The sequence below is a fragment of the Ochotona princeps genome, chromosome 12 (genome assembly GCF_030435755.1).
Source record: "Ochotona princeps isolate mOchPri1 chromosome 12, mOchPri1.hap1, whole genome shotgun sequence".
Classification (NCBI taxonomy): Eukaryota; Metazoa; Chordata; class Mammalia; order Lagomorpha; family Ochotonidae; genus Ochotona; species Ochotona princeps.
This window is the reverse complement of record NC_080843.1, coordinates 23,016,906-23,031,962: the sequence shown is the minus strand read 5'-3', so window position 1 is coordinate 23,031,962 and position 15,057 is coordinate 23,016,906. Positions and strand designations below refer to the sequence as shown.

At 31.6% G+C, this 15,057-nt stretch overlaps 1 protein-coding gene across 8 annotated transcripts in view; it reads right to left on the bottom strand.

Annotated features, from left to right (window-relative positions):
* Positions 1-4,032: 4,032 nt before the first annotated feature.
* RBM26 (RNA binding motif protein 26) overlaps positions 4,033-15,057 on the bottom strand; it is a 159,881-nt gene continuing 148,856 nt past the window's right edge. For 7 of the 8 annotated variants that reach the window (XM_058670580.1, XM_058670579.1, XM_036493441.2 and 4 more), the window contains 2 exons: positions 11,376-11,489; positions 8,987-9,768 (listed from right to left, as the gene is read on the bottom strand). In XM_058670580.1, the coding sequence (XP_058526563.1) occupies positions 9,679-9,768; positions 11,376-11,489 (204 nt within the window). In that variant the 3' untranslated portion in view covers positions 8,987-9,678. Of the gene's footprint in view, positions 4,219-8,986; positions 9,769-11,375; positions 11,490-15,057 lie in introns of those variants that run through there. The other variant, XM_058670581.1, reaches the window with a different exon arrangement.

Here is a 15,057-nt window from a genome sequence, read left to right as displayed (position 1 = left end):
TTCCAACTGGAAAGACTTAAAAAATGATAACCTTTAAAACTGTCAAAGTAAGGCTTTGCTTTAAATTCCAAGCTTCTGGGCCCAGCAGCGTGGCCTAACGGCTAAAGTACGTCCCGGGATCCCATATAGGCGCCGGTTCCAATCCTGGCAGCTCCACTTCCCATCCAGCTCCCTGCCTGTGGCCTGGGAAAGCAGTCGAGGATGGCCCAGAGCACTGGGATCCTGCACCCGCGTGGGTGACCCAGAAGAGGTTCCTGGTTCCCAGCTTTGGATTGGCGCAGCACCGGCCGTTGCAGTCATTTGGGGAGTGAATCATCGGAGGGAAGATCTTCCTCTCTGTCTCTCCTCCTCTCTGTATATCTGACTTTGTAATAGAAGTAAATAGATCTTACAAAAAAAAAAAAAAAATCCAAGCTTCTCTACAGTGACACAAATGGCAAATTATTTTAAAAAAGATTTTAAAAGAACAAGCTCATTCATACTTTGTGGAGATATTTCTTGGGTCAAGTAAAGACTTACATTATACCCAGTCTTGAAGGACTGGCTATATATATAGACATGCATGTTTTTACCAAATGCATTGTTACTAATAATCAAAGCTCAGACAATTTTACATTCAAATCTTTCAAGTTAGATTTTAAGACATATGCACTTCTGAAATGTGAATTTTTTTTATCCCAATCAGAAGACATGTTACCACATTTAATTCACTCATTCTACAGATCACAGAAGGTATATCTACAGTGAAAATAAATATGTATTACTTGTCATTCAGTGAAATTTAACCTGATAGGAACCTGCTGAATGTGAACAATAGGCCAAACAAGATTAGGAGGCAAAAAAAGTTCAGATGAAATTCTAACAAGTTCGGGGGATGTTGTGAAGGCTTTTAATGGCTTTGAGGACTGATAATATGATCACTTCATGGCTAATTTCACTTAGGAATTTAAAGCATTCCTTGCAATCACAGTATTTTTATACTTAAGAATACCTGACAGTCAAATTGAAACAAAGAACAAGTTTACAGCAGTAGAGTGAGGAATCAGAAGGGTAGCGAAGATACATGCGAGATAAGGAACCGAGAACACACTGGGCCAAAACTGCTTTCAAATCAAACCGTGAGAAAGGTAGGTGAAGAGAATGAGAATGTAGAGCCATTTCTTTCTGTAAACACTTTCAAGGCTCTAACTTTCTTTTCTACAATCTATATTAATATAGCTGATATAAGAGCTTGGGCAATTTTAAAACGTTAACAACTGTTTTTAGTAAGACTATTTTATTTTCAAAATTCTCAAAATATAAAAATAATAAACATGAATATTTAACAAAACATAATTCAACTATAAATAAAAATGTTGACAATCTCACATAAATATGTAATACTATAAACACTCCAAGCATACAAGAGTAATTTTCTAGTTCAAGTTTTATCTTTCAGTTCAAGTTTTATTACCACTTTTTAAAAAATAAACAAAAAGCTGCTACAGCTTAACAAATTGCTTTTGCTCCATTCGAAGAGCAGGGAATATTTTTTCCCATGCCAACACACATTCATGAAATGGGATATTTATGGGCACAGGTATTAAAAATCCAGTCTCCAGACAAGACTCCTTTGGTGTTTTCAGATTCAAAAGTCCATAGAAATTGTGTTAAAATAAACCACTTGTTAAAAGAAATCTGGTGCTGAAGTAATTATCATACCCCAAAACAAGTTTAAGATTCTTAAGAATCAAAAATAAACATGTACGAAAGCTTTGTTGATAACTGTATCCTATGAACATTCACTTGGGTGCTGGAATGAAATCTTGGAGACAAAACAAATCTACACATTAAATCAAAACTTTATAATAAAATAATACAACTCATTAAAATTCATCAAATGTTCCATAAATATTTAGGAATTACTCTTCCTCCTACTGAATCAGACAAATGGAAATTTAAAGCAGAGCCAGATCATGTAACATTTTAGGATTTGAAAAATTTTCCATCTGAAATGAGAAAAGAACCCTGTTGGATATTATCTTTGACTCTAGCCAAAAGAACAACTTTGTTCTTATCAAAATAAAATATTTGGGTGGGGAGGAGGGGGGCACAAAGTAAGTGTGTACTCTGCATCGTTTCCTTAATTTATGAGGCATTTTTAAATGGGCTGGGTAAATTACATAACTCAGCACAGATCACTTTTATAATTATGCTGTTGGATTAGATTAAATCACAATCATAAATTAAAACCTAGCAAAAGTCTAAGCAACAGGTTCAGAATGAATACTAAAAGGTTTTGTAGCACCAATAACAGTTTCCTAAGACACTTGAGGGGTCAGTTTCACTTTAAAAGTATTATTCATCTTGTAAACAAGACCAAAAATATTTAGTTGATCTGCACTTTGAGCATAAATATTTATAAACTCTATTTAAAAAAAAAACAAATATAGCATGACTAGAGCAGCTAATACTGTAAAATCCAAGTATACTGACAAATAGAAATATATAAAAGGCTTCTATAATGCAATCATGCAGAGTTAAACTGCTTCAGTCAATTACACAAAAGTGATTCTGTACATTTATCTATACATGGCTCCGTGAGAATCTTATTCAGGAAAATGAAATAATGTAAATTTATTGACATATGAGAATTTAATCATATAACTGGTCAATTGAATTTTAGCAATTTTCAAAAGGCACAATGATCTTAATGAGCATGAAACAATACTGACTTCCAGTTCTCAATAGCTTCTTATGGGAGGAAGTTGTAGGTAGGCGCTGCTTCTGCTTTTATTTTAAAAGCACAGGGAAAACAGGAAGATGGTAAAAGACATTGGAAGGTGGTCCTCCAGAAATCAATCAAAATTATTAATGGTAAGTGACATCTTTTCAGAGAATGTTCTCTGGTTTCTAGACTGGTAGTAAAACCATTCTATAGGGATGGAGAATCCTTCATTAAATATGAAATGTAGCAAACTGACCTTGGAAAATATTAACTTACTTGTAGCTACCTAATTGACAAATATGAAACAAAGGCTTACTTCAGAAAAATGCCTTATAGATCATTAGGTTCTACTTAGAAGATCTATATAAGCTGCTTCTTCAGCCATGCCATCTGAACCAATGTGGATCACAATAGATAGTTTACATGACTTATGTGTTCACTACATTTTATTTTTTATTTATGACAACTACAATGCATATTCAAGGGGAGAAATAATCAGCTTTGCATACACACACAAAAAAGGATGAGTATGGCTGAATGGAACTAAAATAAGGGCAAACATAATCTGTACAACTTAAACTTTTCTGACACTCAGTACCAACAGTAACAACTTCTCAAATGTTTCCTGATAATCTACAAAAGAAAAAACAAACACTTGGTCAAAAAAATGTTTTATGATGTCCACTATAAAAAGGGTATGTGAGTGAATATTCAGGATGAGATTTAATCATATCTGTCATAAGTCTAAGCCACATTTATAAATAATTTATACAAATGCTTCTTAAGGTGAAAGCTATATTCTTAAGATTGTCTTTGTACTTCATGTCTTGATTGCAAGTAAAGAAGACATAGGAAAAAAAACCTGTAAAATTAGACATTTAATAGATATGTTTTAATACTGGTATTCCATATCATCATCTATTATTTTCAAAGAAAGAAAATTTGTTTTGAAGAAATAAGAATAAAAAAGAAAATCAATTAAGTGGCCATGGCAACATCAGTAAGTACATTTAGAAGAAACAGGCAAGTTATTATAGCATGTAAAAAAAAAGTACTTCATCATGTGTTTAAAATTACTTTGATTCTTACTCCCGGAAATATATATTAAATCCCAGAAAATTTTGAACCAAAATCATATTTGAATTTTTCAATTCATTTTCTTCATTCTAAATTGTTCACACAAATGAACACAATATCATGGCTTTATAGAGTTCCCAGACACACTCTGCAATTTAGTTGAGACAGAGGTCTTATTCCTTTGTAAAGTATGTTTAAAAAAAAAAAAAAGGCTAGAAAGAAAACATTTGAAAATAAGGTCAGATACATTTCTAGACTCAGAGGTACTCAAACTGTAAAGATGGTAATACTGTACATGTAAACATCTATTCAAATTAATAAAGGGCACACAAAAATGACAAGATGATAATATTTTAACAGTCGTCTCCAGACAGGAACAGGTCTTGCTCTTGTAGGTCACAAAACTAAATTCAGGCAATGATGATTTCTCTCTGCTGGAAAAAGAGAATACTATTAAAAAAAACCTTTGAAGACAGTAAACATATTCAAAAATTGAATCACACCATATACTGATGTCCAACTTCTACACACATGAAAAGAAAAGCTATTTGAGAAAGAACTTAAAAAAGAAAAGGTTGCAGACAAATTACACAAAAGATGATCTTTGGGCTAAAATTATTTTTAACAAGAACTTATACTATGCTTCCTGAAGTGACTAAGCTTCAAAGATCATAGACCTACCATATGGCTATGATCTTAAAATCCTTGGTTAGAAAATGTAGTAACAGCATATTTTCATAGAGGAGAGAATAGGCAAAAAAAATTTTTTTTAAGAAATCAGGGGGAAAAAACTCTGAAGCATTGTAAATAAAATCAAAAACAATTTTCTGTTTCCCAAAGATTTAAATTGCAAGGTGTGTGCCATTTCCTTTAAACACTCTATGATAATAATTTCTTTAGTCACATTATAAAATGTGAAATTCTACACTCAGCATAAAAGGGCAGCAAAAAAAAAAAAAAAAGACTAAAGAACACGCCAAAATGAGAGTGGTATTTGGAAGGCTAACTTTTGATGATGGCAAGATGGATGGAATAAACAGACAAGAAGGGAGGAACTTAGAAGGTAACAGTTATAGAATTGACACACAAAAGTGAAATTAAAATGGTTTCGATTACATTTAGTAATGAGTACATAATACCAATAAACTTCAAGGAAAGTTACATCGAGTTAGATGTCTTTCAGGTAAGCATGCAGTCACTGGAAATTCCTGAGAACAGCAGTCATTTTCACCGAGACTTCTTACTGTCCTAGGACTTGCAGGCTGCTATTTGGAGGAGTATCTGTTTTATTTGGTAAGTATGTAATGATGAGAGAGACTGAGACACACTGACTCCTCTCTAATGGCCTTTATACATACCTCAAAGCAACTAGCCAAGTCAAGAAGTTAGCAAGAACAAGGTAGTTCCTGAGATCTGGGAAAAGGAAATGTCCTTTCTGCCTTACATACGCTTTTGATCAATTTTAATTTCTAACATCAATTTTTCATTTTTAGTTGATTGGATTTTAAAAAATACAAAAGGCCTGTGAAAATGATCAAAAGTGAACTAATTTAGTAACAGAATTCCATACAGGACACTGTTTTAAAAGGCTAACACAGTCCTTTGTAAAAAGAAAACAAAACAAAGCAAAACAACAACAACAACAACAAAACATGTGGGGCGGGGAGGGAGGCTGGACCTTACAAATACTTAAACAAATCATAGAAAGACTAAAACTGAAAGGCCATAATTAATCATTACATGTTGGGGGAGGGGTGGAAAGGAAGAAAATATGACAAAGCTTGCATAAAACCCTAAAATAGCCATTGATGTTTCAACATACCAAAGAAATTGATTTCTTTCTGAATCTTCTTAACCAATGGCTAACGTCCCAATATTAGAAATACAAGCCCTTCAAACCGATGCTAGTTATAAAATATTTCCTTCATTTAAGTTCAGTCATACTCTACAGTTAATCAGCTAAAACAAAGAAATTCTGACTTCATAGTAAACTACTAGTTGTTACACTTAATCATACTACAATAAAACAATAGCTATGGGACACTCTCTCATTCCTGTAACATGTTTCATTAAATCTGTGGCCATCAGTTAAGTAACTACTGAACTGTTAACACTGAAAACACTGCTTAGAGCCGTAATGATTGAAATATGTTAAAGAAATTATGTAAAATGAAAACACAACCATCCCCTGAGGTAATCCTAATCAATCTTTGAACAGTAATTTATTTTTCCTTATTTGTTCCTATAGAAGCTGTCCACATCGTCCTTAATCTTTTACCCACTCCCAACCCATTCTACACAGCCCAGTTCTGTACTAAAGCAAAAAACTTGTTAGAAGAGCTGTAGAATTACAAAAGGCATTTATAGTTTTAGGCAGCACATTATAAAAGGCATAAGCAAAGTAAACTGAGATGCGAAGACAAATGCATAGTGGTGGGAGACTGATTGTATCTGGTTCCAGGTACATATCTGTGGTTTTAAACACTGAGCGCAGAAGCAAAATGAAAAGTTCTAATTAGGAAGGGGAAGGGCCAGTGAAAACAGAAGTTATTCCATAAACTTTAAGTGGAATTTGTGCTGACAAATGCAAGCACTCAAGAACACTATATAAAAACTGTACCAAGAGACAGTATATGAATGAACAAAATCAATCAAAGTTGTTTCCGTTGGTAAGACGATAGAAACAACCGTAACAACAGATGGGAAGTATTGGCTTAAATTTATTAAACTGATTTAGCAAAAACATTAATATTGCACCAGGGAAATTTCTTAATTGAAAGAGACCTCAGAGATCATCTAGTCCAACCCCTTTCAAGGAGCAAAGAAACAATTTCAAATGAGGCAAAAGACTTATTGAGGCCACAGAGTTAAACACATAGTTGGACCAAAATTTTCTTAACCACACACTAGTTTGTTTTTAATATAAAGTAGTGGGATTAACTAGATTGGTGACTGTCAGTCTTTACAATCGCAGACACTGATAGAAATTAAGACTTTTTACCCCTGAAAATGGCTGCAACATTTAATACTCCAAAATATTAATAGTAAAATTACTGTGGAAATTCTATTCAGGATTACATGTGTATACCTCCAGCAGTACTAGTCACACCACTGAGAGCAGCTTAACAGCTTAACTGTATCAGTTATTTAGCAAAATGGTCCTAAAAATTGGACAGACCTTCAAGAGAGATACTTGGAAAACTTGTAAGAATGAATAAGACAGGTAATCCTCACTCCATTACTGGAAATTTAAATATGCACTCATTCATTACTTCATCCAACAAACATCTAAGTGCTCACTATGATTCGGGCTATCTGATAAGCACTAAAGATAAAAAGATGAATAAGACATGGTCCCCTTCCTAGAGGAGCTTGCAATCTAGTGGGGAAGACAGACATATAAACCAGATAAATTAATTACAACATAATTACTGTAACAGAGATATGAACAAAGTGCTGTATTAAGAGGCAGGGTAAAAGCAGAAACTGCCTAATGATCAAGAACTTCTACAGTTATATAAACATAACCTCACAATCGAGAAGTAGCAAAAGGCAACAATAAGTAGTTTAAAAAATGGCACTGAAATAAGAATGGCTACATTTAAAGGTAGTCCCTTCCATTCACTAGCTACAATTTGGGGCAAGTCATTCTACCTGTATTAGTGTAAAGTTTCCTTATCTGTAAAATGAAAATTAACTGCTTCCAGGAAATATCTTAAGATTCAAATGAGAGCATATGAATGTACATGTGGAATTCTAGTATTTATAAATAAATTCATAAAAAAAAAATCAAGGAACATAATTACTAGCACTTATAACTCAAATACAAATGCTCTACAAGCATAATTGTGAATTTAATCAATGTTGGTAACATAATTCCCATACTTTGGGATCAATCTGAATCATATCTGTCTTTTAAATAACTAAAAAATATGGCTTAATACAGTTTAAGTTCCAGCTACTACAGAATTTCACAGTAAGGGAACTGGCTATTTATCGATTGAAATAAACAGAAAAGTCATTTCAGTCACATTATAAGGGAATTTTACAAAATTTTAAAAATAGGTTAAATTTATTAATCAAATTATAAAGCCAAAAATCAGTATGGAGATATTTAACTGGCCTTGGAAAGATTTACTTTCTTTATAATACCTGTTTGGTGTAAAGAGAAGAAACGTGAGCCTCTGCCAATTTGGCATCTTTCACGACTACTAAAAAGAAAAGAAAACAAACTTACCTAATGAATCAGAATAGCACATAGTCAACATACAAGAGACTACACAAAAATATATCATAGAACTTAGTAGAGAAATTTTTGTGTAAAATCACTATCTTGAAAACTGAAACTCGATTTAAAAATTTTAAGTATAAACATGTGCACCAATTGTTATTCAAACATTTCTGTGGAATGGTACTATCAATAACACAACTTTAATCCCGAGTGGGGGATGGGGTCAACAAATTGTTCCACTAATAGAAAACTACGATGGTGGCAGAATTAATAGTTTTTAATTGTTAGGATCTCAATATGGAAGTTACTTTTAATGTAATTTCTAATATTATCACTAAATCTCAAGAGAAATACTTGCAATTAAAATGACTGATTTTAAAAGATAAATATGTAAACCCATTCCCCATGCATTTATTTCCAAAAAAAATGCATTTATTTCCTAGAAACTACTGTATGAACTTTCAACGATCATGTTTACCTGCCAGAGAAATCCACTTAAAAATCACAATATTGTTGTAAATTTCAAAGATTTTTATGCAGGAATAGGAAATACACACTTAAAATATCAGACTGAAACACTTACCAAACAGTGTTTTCCTAAAGTAGTATCTATAGTACATTTCTTTATTCATATATCTTCAAATGCTCAAGTTTTCTTTCATACATCCAAAATGTAATGTGATGTTTTCTTATTCACCAAATGTTAGCTCTACTTGAAGACTGGTTCCAAACTAATCAGCCTGCTTTTAAATTTTAAGACATCTGATGAAAATTTATAGGATCAAACCAAACTGAAGTGGTATAAATTTTAAACATTGGATTGCACATTATTGTAAAGGTACTGTAACTATTAAGAGTAGATGAGTGATTATAGCTTTGGTGATAACTGAGGGGCACGGGGAAGTGTATCTCGCCATCTGGAATGGTCTTACATCTTTTAAATCTTTTTTCCTTTTTTTTTTTCCTTTTAAAAATGAAGGAACATTGTCTTGGTCTTTTTTTTTTTTTTTGTCATTGCTTTTTCTTTTCTCTTTCTTTTTTTTTTTTTAAGAGACCATTCCACTTTATTTTTTTAACATCCAGATGCATAAGGACTCATACGTAAAGCAGTCATACACCATTATCATTAAAACCCATATGGTAAAATACATACACAAGTCCAACAAAAGCCTAATACATAGTAAAGCCTAAGCATACTACTATGTAATATGAATACATAACTTGGAGACTTTAGTTAGAGCACTATGTTATCTATTCATTTTTGAAAACATTCATTAAGATTTTAAATGCAAATTCATTCCTTATTTGGAGTAAAACAAAATCCTCTAAGTTATAACAAGTATTGGTCATAAGTTTTCAGACCTATTCATTAAATTACAAAGAACCCAAAGAATTCTGTAATGTTCAGTAGAAGTATGTAATAAAAACGTTGCATATGTTTCTAGTGTGATGTCTTTAGCAACTGTTTACTGAAATAAAACGTAAATATCAATCTTTCAAAATACAGGATCAGAAGGTAGTTTTCTTCTTTTTTGTCTATTTGTGAAATCCATCTTCATCACATTTTAGCAAAAATTGTTTTTACAAATATGTAAAGTACATTAGATAATCCTAATGCAACACAGGTAGAGTTCTAGCATATGCAGATCAATGATCAGCCAAATCATCTTCTCCAAGAACGAGATTCATTGTCCTCTTCTTCTTCATCATCATCTTGAAGTAATGAATCATCCACCAAAGACTCTTCCTGAAACTTTAGGTTAAAATGTATTTAGGAATTTACCCAAAAAAACAAAAAGAAAAAGAAAAAAAAAGGTAACTTTTAAATATTGATCTCTCTCAATAGAGCTGAATACAAAAGGTATTTCTATAGCCAGAATATTAAAGAAATAAAGAAAAGTAACTTGTCTACTTAATGGTTTTCTATAGTATCTACTGCTTGCATGAAACAGGCACTATAGAAACACCGTATTAAGTCGTTGTACATACTGTTTGTCCTCTCTACCAAATAAAGCCACTTTCTACATATTAAAAGTGTTGCTCAGTATTTTCTTTAAAGCAGAAATCAGAACATTTCTGACTTATCTTGTCTAACCCTGAACACTAGTGAATCAGTAGCTTGTATAAAATTCTACCAAGATATCTACTTCTTTTCTGCAATAAGTAGCAAATATTTTCTCGTTTAACATTCCTTTTTTCCCCCATTCCATTTGTAAGTTTCTCAGACTGCTTTTTTCAAACTTTAAAATACCTAATACCAGGAGCTCTCCTGCTTTCTCCCCATTGAATTCAAACTCATGGAAGGACAAAGGTATAATCTAAAATATAAAATGACAAATCATGTATATGAGTTTCATAACACACATTTTATTTTTGCATTTAACTATGGATACGTATAACAGCCTTGAAATGCTCTTCAAACAAAATGAAGTGTTATTAGCCAATCCAACACAGCCAAACCATGGAAAACTTTCCTTACCTTAAACTTCTCTTTTCTTACCTTAAACTTTTAAAAACTTTTTCCTACAGTTGCTTCATGATTAAACAAAATATATACTTCTAAGTTTTTTATATCTAAGGGCTCTCTCATTTCACTCTTCTGTGTGCACACACCTCTCTCATTAAACTGCTGATTGCCAAGAAAAATGTATTTTTCCAAACCTATTCTAAAGTTTATCACTGCCTGAAATGCCTTTTTTCAACTATAATTTTCAGCCCAGTTTCTGGTAAAGGAAAGCTATTTCATCACTTAGGGGCTAGCTCTACTGTCAACCCCTCCTATAAGACTCTTCTTGACAGTAAGTCATGTTGTTCAACATCTTTATTAAGCATATAATTCTGACTTTTATCATAATTAGTTTCTCATACATCTGCCATCACCCCTCCTTCCAGATTATAAGCTCCTTGATATCGGGACCGTGTCTTATTCATTTTTGTGCCTATCACCGTATCTATAATATAGCAGACATTCATTCTAATGAACTAAAATGATATGAATTAAAATAAAAGGAAGCTGAAATGCTGATAAAGCAACTGAATCAAATAGGTATTCTAAAAAAATATTGCAAGATTTCCTGTGGATAAAAGTCTAATGAGTAATTATTACAGTCTAACAGAAAATGAAACTAAGTATATCTATATGTGTATATGTGGTTTTCATATATTCTCTTTGGATAAGTCACCCAGAGCTCTTCTTATTAATTCCAAAAACTTAAAGTTGTCTGTGTGTTTATCTGATATCCCTTGGCTGGAATATGGCTCAGGAATAAAAGCTTTATGTTAAAAATCACAGCCATTAAAATCACTTTATATAAAAACTAAGAACACTTAAGGGCAAAAACAAGTGGGAAAAAAACATACTTCCTCTTCATCAGCTTCAATTTCTTCTGTTTCCACTGCTGAAATGTTAGCTATTGGTTTATTCCATGCCAATTTTAGATCCTGCCCTTTAAAACGAGCTCCATGAACTGCAGCCTAAAACAATTAAGAACATTGGAATACAAAACATTAGTAATGTTTGAACAAAAAATGTTTATGTTGCCCAATATTTAAACAAACATAACTAAACATAGTTGTCTATTTTTAGCAGTTATCCACGTCTAAATTTACCATTTTTATTGTAACTTATCATGTTTATGTACTGTAATTTACTATTTTTGCCTATTTACCTCTAAAACTGGACTAGTGTCTGGAAATATATCTTAAAAGAAAACAGACACAGTTATTTTATCACTGGCTAATATATCTGACCAGAAGAAATACATCTGAATATTTACTACATGATGACAACTATTTAACACAATGATCCTAAGACATTTCAAGATTCTAGGTCTCATTTCTGAAACAATGTCTAAAGTAAGATCAAGAAGCTAAACACATTTCATTGCATTTTAATTGTTGGTGATAAGTAATAATTAACTAGAAGCCTTTCACAAATATAAGAATAATTGTACATGTGCAAGGTAGGTACCACATCATATTCAAATCATATCAGATGATCACAACTATAGAATGTCTGACGTGTAACTACGATTAAACTTAAGTAATGCAATAAATGGGAAAAAAAAAACAACTAAAAATACAGTATTTCCTCAAAGCTCAAAATTGAGTATGAAAAATTTAGGATTTGGGAAGCAGTCAACTGTAACTGCTTGCTACCTTACATAGTTAGTTTGGAAACAGTGAATTCAAATTAAAGTAACACAAAGTAACATAAATCAATGTTAGCAACATACAGAAATAATTCATAGTAACAAAGATTGATAGTACAATCTCAAAGTATGGCATAATATGAAATGAAGAAACAATTTCAGGTTCAATGACATTTGAACATGAGCTGTGTGATATTACAAGTCCCTACGTATAAATTTTAAAACTTCACATATAAATTTATGATAAATTTGGAATTTTTCAAGCCCATTAAAATACAGCTTAGGAGTTTTTAATCTATGGTTTCATCACAATGTTATACAACTAGAATTTAAGTACTCACAAGTTCAGAAAGAAATAGCAAATTTTTAAAACTATAATTATTACATTAAACACGTCATGCTACTGTAACAAATCCCAGCTACCACATGCAAAATGACTACTCATAAAACTCATCTTCTTACTCAGCTAAAAACAACTTCTTCTAAAAATCAAAAAGTGTCGACATGTTCCATAATTTGAGAGAAATTCAAAAGATGAGCCAAGCTTTCTAAGAGTTCCAATTATATAATAATTATGTACCGGAGGTAGACACTGTGATAGTGGGTCAAGCCATAGCTTGTTACGCTCACATCCTGAAATCAAGTCCTGCCTCTGCTTCTGATTCAGCTTCCTTCTAACAAGCCTGGGAGACAGAGGATGGTGTTCTCAAACACCAAGACACTACCGCACACATATGGAAAGCTAAGTATATTTAACTTTTTATTAACTTTACTCCACTGCAAACTTGACTATTAGGCTGTGCAAATTTTTTTGAAATAACAGATTTTGCTTCATGAAAAAGCAAATGCATTCAAGAGAACAAAAATTTCTAATTTATAAGAAATATTCACAGTTCATAGCTATTTTCACTTTAATAAATCATTTTAAACTAACAGAAATTAATAGGCAATATCTCAAGTAATTTGCCACAGGAAATCTTAAATTCGTTCTGTAACCTACCCATTTTTTTTTTTTAAAGTCAGAATTTCAGGGCACATAATGTAGAAATATTCTAACACATGCTTATCCTAATATCAATAGATAACCACTATTCTATGAAGAGTTTGGAATAAAGTTCTGCAAGTATTTTTCCACATATATACTAGAAGTTTGTATATTCAAGAATGCATGTTTATACAATTTACTTACAGCTTATTACATTATAATGTTCAGATATTTTTAATATCCATATCAAAAGATGTTATTTTTCTTCAACAATTGGAAATTTATATACCTATGCACTTATGTGCAGATAACATAATGTATATATATATGTTTTGTACACACACTCACACAATAATGAATCTAAGAACAATTTTATATATTTTTCAAATTTTATGCGACTTAATACAGGAACATGCTCCCCCCCACCCCAAAATAGCCTCCTGGTATTCTTCTAATTGAATGGTTCGTCCAATCTATTTTTCAGTTGAATTTTCATTATGTTTATATATACACATAATGTATGTTTTCATTGAAGGATGGTTTTGTTTCTTCTATGAAGTTTCAATTTTTTATACACTGAAGTTCATCAACATTTTGCTTTATGGATATTGTTTGTGCCATGCTCTTTAAAAGTCCTCTCCACACTTATTATTTTCAGAAATTCCCTGGCCTTTCCTAGTTCATAACTTCAAATGAAGGTAAAAAATAAATCTACTCACTTCAATTAAAATACAGCTAACAATCTAGATAAAAGATTTTGAAAAAAAAAACTACCAAATATAAACTGAAGTTTTCATTTAAAAGTCCATACAACTCATTGCTACCAAAAAGTTTCAAAAGATGTTATAAAAATCATCAGATCTGTGTAATTTCACAGGTGAATTCTGACAAACTTTTAAGAAACACATCTAAGGCTGTACTTAAATTACCACAAGAGCTTGAAGAAAAGTGGAAAGTTCACCCCTGTTTTTTTTTTTTAACCAGGACAGGTAATAAGTACCTAAAAAAATATTATTCCTCCCCAAACCTACAAAACAGTCTTACATTTTAAAAAATTGATTCTAGAAGTAAAAATAAAAAAGACAATGTTGGTGATTTATCAGAGAAAAATATAGTAAGACAGGATTTACACCAAATGTTAAGTGGCTAGTACAAGAAAGCAATAAAGACAAATGTAATCCATCACTCTATAAATACACAAATGCATGATAAAACAATTTGATAAAAAGTATCTTCATAATTTTTAATAAAACTTGAATACTTTGTATTCAACTTTAACAAAAAAAGCCAGTATCACACTTATTACTAAATATACTAGAACCATTCTCATATATTTACCAAAGAAATCCTATTACCAATGTTTAAACATTTTTCTGAAAAGCACTAACAATGAAATAACAGTGTTAAGTGTAGAAAAGTAAAAGATACAGGCAAAACTTAGATTTTAATGAAGTTATGATTGAATGACTAATCCAAAAAATTAGAAAATGAAATTTAAAACAATCAAAAATTAATTAACATGGTAGTTATATATCTAATAAAAACAGATGAATGCTCGTCCAACATACAGTTAGCAGGAAATATAATGGAAGATTTCATTTAAAATAGCATTGAAGATATTCATTATTGGAGGGAAATTTATAAGCAAATGTGATCTATTTAAAGTAAACTTCACAACGTTATTAAAGGATAAGAACAGACTAAGAACTTAAAAAACGATGCTGTTCCCAGAGGACGTTATAGTATTAACACGTTGATGCTCATAAATGTTTCTACAAACAAGGTTATTCTAAAGTTTGTCCATAAATACTTATTTTTTTATTTTTATAAGATTTATTTATTCTTATTGCAAAGTCAGATATACAGAGAGGAGAAGAGACAGAGAAGATCTTTGGTCTGATGATTC